Here is a 10,553-nt window from a genome sequence, read left to right as displayed (position 1 = left end):
TTCAAAACTTGATTAATAAGCTTCGATTTTTGTGGAAAACATATTGTCACAGAATCATCACATCTATACGAACTGGTGCCATTTTTAACGAGTACGATTTGTTAAACGGTTAAATAACTTAACTGATTTGATGGAAGATATCTTTTAGTATTTTGGCGTAAAATTTATTTTCCGTCGCATCATACAGAATCAAATGAATAAGCCGTATAAGTAGATCGCCCTGTGAAACTTTCCTTAAAAATTTGCGAATGACGTATGTAGAAAATGATATAAATGATGAGAAACGTAATTTTGATGAGTGATAAAAGATGCAGTGCAACATAAAAAACAAATTAAAAGTTCATCAAGTTGTGATTCAAATTTACAAATGACATGGGTTTAAATACATAATCTTTGTTTCATTCCATAAAATGTGCAACATTACTCGTAATTAAATGAGTTTCAGATGATTGCATTTATATCACCGATTAGGATGGTCTAAACACGGACAGCCAACTTGTCTGTCATTCAAATCGACTTTATATGTTGACAAATGTGTCCTGATTTACTTTAATAAACTTTCATTGTGTTGGAACTGGAATACGAGAATTTCAATTGTAGAATATTATTCCCAATGTTTTGTGTTCATGTTGATTTATGTATGTTGTTTATGTGAGTTAACCTTTTTCTCATTCATTAACTATTTGTGGCAATAGTGTGTTTTAAAACTACCGATGTAGTGGCGGTTAGGGCTTGTTTTTCTTGGCACGCACGTGTAACCTTAACAAAATGTTTGAACCAGTTTTTAATAAATATTGTTCTTGTTTTAGCCTTATTCTGTCTCTCGTCCCTAACTTAAATTTATTTGAAGTATGTTGAAGCAACGCCTCCTAAATACTAAATGCCTATTTCGTTCTCGTTTTTAGCAAAGAGCAAAATGATTCCTGTAAGCACAATTCCGGTACTCTCACGACTGCCATCTATCGAAGGTCGGAAGTGTTAGAAATTAATAGCGGAAAACACAATTGGTTAACTTCTAAATTAAATTTTGAAATTGACCAATTAACAATTTGATTTGAATCGTTTGGATCCGTCGTCATAGCAACGCGATCCATGTATTGCCGTCAGGTAGCGTTGTTAGTGTACCGGCGAAGGATCACTTTTAGAAGCAAATGTGATAGGCATTCAGCATTAAGGAGGCGTTAGTTGAAGTGAGAATGGGACATTGGTTAAATGTCCCGTACCTGTAACCTAGTGTTAAATATGTTTAGAGTTAAAACATTGGATAATGAGAGGAGAGGTAAGATTAAATTTTTTTTAGATAAAGGTTTAGCAGTATAATTGTTAAATAATGAATAAAATAAAACTAATACAAGAAATGTTCTACTTATGTATCAAGTAGGCATATCATTGACAACTTAGAACATTTTAGAAAGTCATATTGTTTAGTTCATGTCGTCAAAAATAATCTTTAAAGGATTATTAATATGTGGATGTCAAACAGGACTGATGTTTGCTCTTTGTTACTTTTGGTTAACAAAAGTGCAAAGTAGTCATTGTGAGGAAGAGATAAGTGGAATCATAACTTCAACTAGAGATAGTTTTTTCAAAATAGAAATAGTTTAATCAACTAGAAATAGTTTTGTGCTCAACTAGTCGATCGTAAACGACATGTTGGCCACTCCGTGTATAAAATAACACAATAAGACATACTTTCAACTAAAGTTGGCATTTTTACGGACAATGCTTCGTTTGATATGTTATTTTCTACCATCCGCCGTTTCAAGCTTTATCGAAAAAGAGGCACCAAGCCTCCTACCAGCAATAAATTACTAGATTTTTCAGAAATTTGTACTATAATTGACGAGACTCTAACGAAATTTTATGCCAAATTGATCAGTGCCACTTAACATAATCTCATATTTTTTAAGAGTATTACTGTCAATACTGCTACAAAATGCAATTCCATAATACTGTTTGATTTTAATTTGTATAGATCTACAGATAATAACAAAGATACTCATCAATCAACGAAATTCTTTCATATATAAACATGTAGTTGTGACATACATACAATATGTTGTGGTAAAAACCAACAGTTTAATCGATTTATTTTCACCATTTTTGACTCAAACTTCATATAAATCTTAAAAAGCAGGCCCTCTTCTTCTGAGATATTTAGACCACGCTGTTAATTTTTTCTCTTTCTCAAATAAAGTTCATCATCATACAATAGTTTTCTCCCACTGTGAATTTAAGTGTCATTGACTGAAATATTGGTAATTTAAATACTTAACAATACCCAGTTGAATACTGAACTAACACAGAGAATTGGTCTTCAAAACAACAATTCTCTGTCACAATGTCTACTGCTATCTTCCTTTCGTATTGTATCCGACACGAAAATCTCATATGTTAACATATTACAGAGCAAAAATGTTTCTTTCGGTCTTTCATACAGTTCTAGTTAACGAGCCGAAAGACATATTGGTCAAAGTTATTGGCAAGTGATTTTCAATTGAATCACCGTTTGTTCCGCAAATGTGAACAAGTGTCGTGCGTCGTTGCCCATACCTGCTCGTAGGGCAACATTTTCCCTTTGACTTTGGTCACTTGAACTTCGAAAAGATAATTAGTGCCGGGAAGTAATCCCTTCACTTTCTGCATTATGACATTGTTGAATCTTCGCTTGCTGAACTTGTGGTAGCGACGGCACAAGACCAGCGAATTTCTCCTGGTGCTGCCATCTGTTGACGAGGCATCACAAAAATTCTGGGGCTCCGCCAAAGTTCGACGTGTCAGCTCATCTGGCGCAGCTTGGCGATAGATACAATATTTAACTCGTTCGTCTGGTGATGCTTTCCAGCCAATAGTGATTGAATCACATGTCGTGAGAGTATCAAACACGCTTACTGCCTTATCGTGAGGCAATATAGGGAAAGGAAACGCGTGTTTTCGTCCACTGACCAGCAGACGTACTTTTCGTGGATGGCGTGTCCTGGAACGAATCGAAAATAGCAGCAAGCTTGAATTTGCTGGTGGCGGCACCTGGCGACTCACTTCAACAGTTTTGACGTCTATCACTGTAGTTGAAAGCAATTCTTTTCTAGGAGAACTATTTTGCACGATATCTAGAGTCACAGGACCAGGTCCTGTGCACGACTGGATAAAAATCAAAATAGGTCCTGAAATAGAAAAAAAAAATCAATATAGGGAAAGGAAATGCATGAAATATAACGATCTGTGCTTCAACAAAAACTAAAAATTTTTCCTTCATTGAAAATTGTATATTCACTTAGAAGCGCCCTGAGCTTACATTTTTGGGAAGGCGGAAATTCTCTTTTTGCCGAATGGAACTCCGAATTTTGCCGAATGACGATACTTTTGACATATAGAACTCCAAATTTTGCTGAATTGTCAGACAAAATTTTCCGAGTAATTAAATTTTTGGGAAGTCACAATGGCCCACAATCACGGCACCCATGACTGCAACAATTGCATTCAAATATATTGATGCGTAAAATGTTGTATTTAATATTCAACTCAACGATTTCTTCGAAACATGAGACAAGTACTTTAAATAGTAAAAATATATATATATATATATATATATATATATATATATATATATATATATATATATATATATATATATATATATATATATATATATATATATATATATATATATATATATATATATATATATATATATATATATATATATATATATTACATAATGTAAACTGTTCATCTGAAAGGTTTAAACAAGAATGTCTTTAACAAGTTTATAATTACAAATAAAATTTTGACCTTTGTGCGACAAGTTGAAAACATTACGACCGCTAGCACACGTGTTTCTGAGTTACAAAGAATCCACTTTTCAATGCAAAGAATTAGCTTTATTAAACACCTAACAAACCCCGTGAGGTAGGTTAGAGATTATCGGCAACCCTGTCCTTGCCGAGTTCTTGGAACACTGACGTAGCTTAGTTCCCTTCTCCTGGTTCCTTGTCGCTCGGATACCAGTGTTTTTAATAAAATTACATTCCTTTTTTCGCCGAGCAAAGCTAAAAACTAATCCATTTCAGTGTTAAATTATTTTGCCATTGCTCAGTTAGTTACTTCTTACGTTTAAAATTTACAAATCACTGAAAAAATACCGTATCTTGGGCAATAGGTGACTACAAAAATGGAGATCAAAGGAAAGTGGAGTATGTTCCATCGTTTTCCGATATTCAAACTCATCCGGAAAATTATTTACCGCAGTTAAGATACATTTACACTTTAAAATACTAATATATATTTTAAAGGTTATACAGGTGATGGTAGGAAATTAAAATCAAAGCTTTTGGGATTGAAACCAAACTGAAAATATCTGAAATTTCAGAAATGAACACCTCTCTCATTTAAAGAAATTAATATAATGAAAGAAAAAAGCTATTTGCAATGATCATGAAGATGATGCAATTAAGATCCCATATAAAAATGTTCGTTCTAAACGAAATATTGAAAGCAATGCATTTATTAAAAAAAAAAAAAAGACTGTTCATTGTTTAAATAATATAATACTAATGCTACATAAAAGATAATACACAATCATAGCAGTTGTATCTGATTTAGGTGCCAGAAATAAAATTTATGGAAATAAATGGGAATATGTTAAGGACATTAAATTGAAAATACTGCATACATTCTGAGAAATATTTGGGTGGTTGAAAACATCCTGCGCTAGAGCAAATTACTAATAAAGCACTTCTTTGAACAAGGTTTTTAGTAACTTATGCAAAGGGGGATGGGGATTTGAGGCAATATCCCTTCCTGAAAAGCAGAATTTGTCTTCTTTTGCCCATAGAAGACGACTAAAACTATTCCCTCCCCCCTCATTCATCCATATCCATCTCCGTATATCAAACATATGTATTAAACAAAATGGGACGCATGATTTTTAGTTAAGAATTTGAAACTGAAAATATCTCCTTTCCTTCAAAAGGAATACATAATATCGATTCGCAACTTTAAAGGAAAATGTGGATTTTTCAAATGAAAGGAGTTTTCATGTGATAACTAGTCTAACTCAAGGTAGTGCATTGTAAAAAATATCTTTCCCAAATTCGAGGATTAGGTATATTTAACTATTCATCTCTTGCCGAGTTAAAAAAAAAAGATTTTAATGATCTCTAAATGCCCTTAAATGAATACTAATTGTGTTGGGAAGAAAGATAAAGTTGCATGTGCTAAACTTTATTTTGATCAAAATATTTTCTGAGGTGAAATTTTATTGAAAACCAAGAATCTTTAGAAGCCTTACGTTTCTTTGCTGGATATTTTGCAGCATGATACAAAAATTTTAATTTAGAATTAGAGTCTTCAGCGTTAAAAGAATCGAGACATTTTCTAGAAGTGGATTGTTGATTCCAGCAAAGAGCTGAGAAGAAGTGGTAAAAAAAAGAGGGGGGGGGGAGGTCCAATTTATCAACAAAATTGAGAAAGTAATTCCAAATCTAGTCATAATATATTTAAATTTCAAATATGCTCAAAAAGATTCATTTTATTTCCCTCCCCTTAATTTATTTATACATAAAAAAATGATAAAATAAAATAAACACCTGTGGACTTAAAGAGCTAGAATTTTCTTCGCATGACGTACTTGATCTTGAATAAATGAACAGTTCATGGTTTGAAAAGGAAAATTAACTAATCTAGTCTATTAATCTAAAACTAGGGATAAAAAGAAAAAAAAAGTTGATAAATATCAGATTAATACTTAAATATCAAGTTGCTACTTTTTTTTTGGAATAAATTAATAGTTTAGATTTTCATCTTAATTCTAATATGATATTTGTACTTTCTTATGACGATAAACAACTCCTACAACCTCCAAAATTATACCTTTTGCTCAAAAAACTTTAAAATGACTGCCCAAGAGAAAAAAATTCATGTTACGCGCGGAGACCGCCCGCTGTTTGTTTACAATCTCTAACCTACCTCTCCTTCTATATACCTTGCCTGAAACTCATGTCTGCAACTCTTATTACTATTTGGGCAATTTTATCGCTGGTATAATAGTTTTGAGTTTATGATTTATCATAGAAATATACCAGTAAAAAAATGTCAATAAAAATACCACTGTGCAGAAAAAATAAAAGAAATATTTCAATAATAAATCGCACAAATTTACAGAGAAATGCAACATGTGTTTCGGGGTTATAAGGTGGAGCTTATTTTTTCAATGAGAAATATTTTAGCTTATAGATGAAAATATGCATGATAAAAGCAACGAGGCAAAAGAACAAACAAGTTAATCAGTAATCATAGCGGATTAACCGAACAACTAATAAGAGATTTATAAACCGATAAAGAACCAATAGGAATACATACACTGTTTAAAAACGTTCTCACAGGTACAAAACATATGCAAGAAAAAGCTCTATAAAGGGGAGTTAAAGCCAAAACAGCAAAACAAAACAGACAATTCCAGTCACTGTGAAACGCTGAAAAAAGAATAAAAATCGCAGAATAAAGGGAAAAAACTTCGGGGAGCGAACGAAGCACAAAAATTCAAAAAAAAAAAAAAAAAAAAAACGTAAAGACAAATTGAAAAAAAAAAGAAAAGAAAAAGCCAACTGCATTATATACATGTGTCTTATTTCTTCCAGAGGGTGTGGCTAGAACTGATGAAGAGTTTGCATCAGCGCTACATAGAAAACAAAGAGTGTGTTTTTGAAATCAGGTGTGGCTCTCTGGAGCTTGAAGACACCCAAAACCTCACAAGTTGACATTAATACATTGAAGCATTTGCATGAATCATGTGCGATACATCACGATATACGGACTTCACATGGGACTTCAATGTTCATAATGTTTCCGTGTGTCGAAAATGATAAGTAAAAAAATCAATTTGAATTTTGACATCTTGACTTTCAACTGTTTTTCGCGATCACGAGTTGCGATAAGATCCTACTCGTTGCGTTTCTTAATTTTTTAAATGACTCCTCCACCCTGGAATTGACCATATTTATACGCGAGCTTCTCGACTTGACACAATCCCATTTAAACAAAAGCAGCAACCAGCACACAACAAACAACTGCGAGCACGTCCTGGGCAGTGGAGTCCATGTCCTATTGTCCGTGACGTGTGTGTATAGGCATTGTGCGTGTCTGTGTGTGTGTTTGTGTGTGTCTGCGTGTGCGCGTGTAAGGCATGGATCCCACCGTCCAAGAGCAGAACGTCTCGGCGAAGCAGGTGGACAGTGGTGCTCGCAGAGGTCCAGATAAAAAAATTAAAAAAAACATTAACTGTGGTCAAGTGAGAGTAATAAGCAATTTGTGATTCAGTAAATCACCGCCCATTAGCCACGGCTAAAGCAGAAATACATGAAACACACCACCAGCTCAGTCATTTCCTGCCGAGGACTGCAGTTTCGTGCTTATTAGCACTCATCAGCCCGGCATAGGAAAGTGACTGAGCTGGAGATGGAAAACTTCTTAAGGAAGCCAAGAGGTGCCAAACAAACTGGTAGCATTTATCGAGTTGAACCGAACCATTGCTTCGGTCACTCGTCTGGTCTATGCTTATTCTTATATTTGCTACCAGTTTGTTTGGCACTCTTGGCTTCCTTCAGAAGTTTTCCATCTCCAGCTCAGTCATTTTCCTATGCCGGGCTGATGAGTACTAATAAGCAAGAAACTGCAGTCAACGGCTGGAAATGACTGAGCTGGCGGTGTATTTCAATTTGTGATTGCTTGAAAAAAATTTTTTGGGACTTGAGTTACATAAAAATTTAAGATTAAGCATATGTGGAATCGTAAGCTACAATTTGAATATCTTGTGCATCAACTATAAAGTTATTCCTTTTTAGAGATCTATTTATACGAATTACAAACTTTGTAAGAAATAGTACTTTAAGACAGAAATTTACCAGACATAAAAGGCAAACAGAGCTTTTGAAGGCTCAAAGGTAGATAAATAACGCACTGAGAGAAAAAAAAGAAGAGTATCTCTTATCTATCGAGAAAACGCGTAAGAAAAAACTGTCTATAAAACTAAATAACATGAGGTGGGCAGGTCGCCATCTGACGGAGCGAATTGTCTTAAAGGTTTTGATTCCAATAACGATCTGTCGTAGATCAAAAGGAAGACCCAAAAAAAGATGGAGCGACTATATGAATTAAGATTTTGCGATGTTAAAAAACAAAGTCTTGGATGTCAATTTCTTGCAGGCGGACAATAAAACCATACGATAGTTTAAAAATGGAAAAAAAAGTAGCATTTGACAAGGCACAGTGAAACATGTTTCTGAATGCATTAATTACTCACTCTCGTGGCCTCGCTATCGAAATACAAGGTCTCAAATTCTGCCAAAATTTAAGAAAAGTCGCCAAATTTAGCGAGTTTCAGTGAGTAATAAGAAACATCTAACATACGCTTTGCAGATAGGTGTCCTACCACATACACGGTGAAATCGTCGACAAGAAATTGGTATACGTGAAATACACCGCCAGCTCAGTCATTTCCAGCCGAGGACTGCAGTTTCGTGCTTATTAGCACTCATCAGTCCGGCATAGGAAATGACTGAGCTGGAGATGGAAAAATTCTTAAGGAAGCCAAGAGTGCGAAACAAACTGGTAGCTAATATAGAATTTTGTATTTCACGTATTTCTGCTTTAGTCCTGGCTAATGGGCGGTAATTTACTGAATATACCTTGCCTCGCGTTCAATCTTCGAGTTGAACGGAACCACTGCTTCGGTCACTCGTCTGGTCTGCTAATTCTATATTAGCTACCAGTTTGTTTCGCACTCTTGGCTTCCTTAAGAGTTTTTCCATCTCCAGCTCAGTCACTTTCCTATGCCGGGCTGATGAGTGCTAATAAGCACGAAACTGCAGTCCTCGGCTGGAAATGACTGAACTGGCGGTGTATTTCACGTATTTCTGCTTTAGCCCTGGTTAATGGGCGGTAATTTACTAAATATACCTTGCCTCGCGTTCAATCTTCGAGTTGAACCGAACCATTGCTTCGGTCACTCGCTGGTCTGCTAATTCTGTATTAGCTACCAGTTTGTTTCGCACTCTTGGCTTCCTTAAGAGTTTTTCCATCTCCAGCTCAGTCACTTTCCTATGCCGGGCTGATGAGTGCTAATAAGCACAAAACTGCAGTCCTCGGCTGGAAATGACTGAGCTGGCGGTGTATTTCACGTATTTCTGCTTTAGCCCTGGCTAATGGGCGGTAATTTACTGAATAAAAGAAATTGGTATCTTCAAATTCTCGTCAAGTCTGTAAATTTGACACTTTTCTTAACATTTCGGCAGAATTTAGGACCTTATATCTCGATAACGGGGCACGAGGGCAAATACTTTTTTGGTGAAAAATTGTCTCAGTGTGTTCTTTCGTAACTGCTATTTGTTTCACTTTTTTCAATATTATGCTTTTCGCGTGGTTCCTTGGTGAGGAAGGTACAGGGTTCACAACGAGCTGTCGTGACAATGTTGATGATTATAAACTGTTGAAGATCATTAGACTAATAGAGAGCATTTTTATGAAGAAAGTGTTAGCTATTTACTAGGGCCGTAATAGCTGCTTACTCGAATTTGAAGCTTTGAATAAATAAATAAATAAAAAGCAATATTTTCTTGTAGAGGTTTTCTAAAAATATTATAGCTATCGTATATAACCAAGTGCCATTTAAAATTGAGTAGTAACAATCAATGTCACTGGAACCACTTTTATGCATTTACTGTCAATACCTTTTCCCCTGTTCACCATAATTATTTGTTTTGTCTTTCTCTACAGAGTCTAAGCAAATTCCATCTCATTTGGATAGTTTTGGTCCAGATTCAGTAACGAATTTTGCAAAGCCATAGCTAATAATACCCAAACTGTAGCTGACAGAGTTGGAACAACCAGTAGCGCCGAAGCCGTCTTTATGCCTTTACTTTCAATAAATTTTCTCTACTCACAAATATTATTTGTTTTGTCTTTCCCTACAAAGCCTAAGAAAATTCCGTCTCCTCTGGATAGTTTTGGTCCAGGTTCAACAACCAATTTTGCAAAGCCATGGCTAATAGTACCTAAACTGTAGCTGAATGAGTAGGTTCAAACAGTAGCGCCGGAACCGTCTTCATGCCTTTACTTTCAATAACTTTCCCTACTCACCATAATTATTTATTTTGTCCTTCCCTACTGAGAACTAGTCCAGTCAATAGATACATTTTACCTTACAAAAAATGGGGTCAAAGATTTTTTTTTTTAATTTGTATATATTGATGCCGACAGGAGAAAACCAAGTTATCCAACACGAAAGACTCCGGGAAAACTTTTGGGGGCCGAAAAACCTCAAAAATTTATGACTTTTTTTATTCTTTTCAAAATATCTCCGAAATGGTTCAATTTAGGAAAAAGTATTAAATACAAAGTTTAAAGAACATTAAATTTCCTACAACTTTCGTATTTACAACTTTTTTGTAGCACAAATAACAAGCTTGCTATAGCTCTTTGAAAATAGGCAGTTTTCCTCCACTCCGCAAAAAAAAGCATTCACACCGCAAACAAGGTGTCACAATTATTAGAACTCG

At 34.9% G+C, this 10,553-nt stretch overlaps 1 protein-coding gene across 1 annotated transcript in view; it reads right to left on the bottom strand.

Moving 5' to 3' along the window:
• Positions 1–1,926: 1,926 nt before the first annotated feature.
• The window catches only part of LOC129222087 (protein NDNF-like), a 150,495-nt gene continuing 141,868 nt past the window's right edge, over positions 1,927–10,553 (bottom strand). Inside the window, exon 6 of the mRNA XM_054856518.1 lies at positions 1,927–3,164. Coding sequence (XP_054712493.1) covers positions 2,503–3,164 — 662 coding nt within the window. The 3' untranslated portion in view covers positions 1,927–2,502. The remainder of the gene's footprint in view (positions 3,165–10,553) is intronic.

Source organism: Uloborus diversus, chromosome 5 (assembly GCF_026930045.1).
Source record: "Uloborus diversus isolate 005 chromosome 5, Udiv.v.3.1, whole genome shotgun sequence".
Lineage (NCBI taxonomy): Eukaryota > Metazoa > Arthropoda > Arachnida > Araneae > Uloboridae > Uloborus > Uloborus diversus.
The sequence above is the reverse complement of the archived record's forward strand: the minus strand, read 5'-3'. Positions and strand labels throughout refer to the sequence as shown.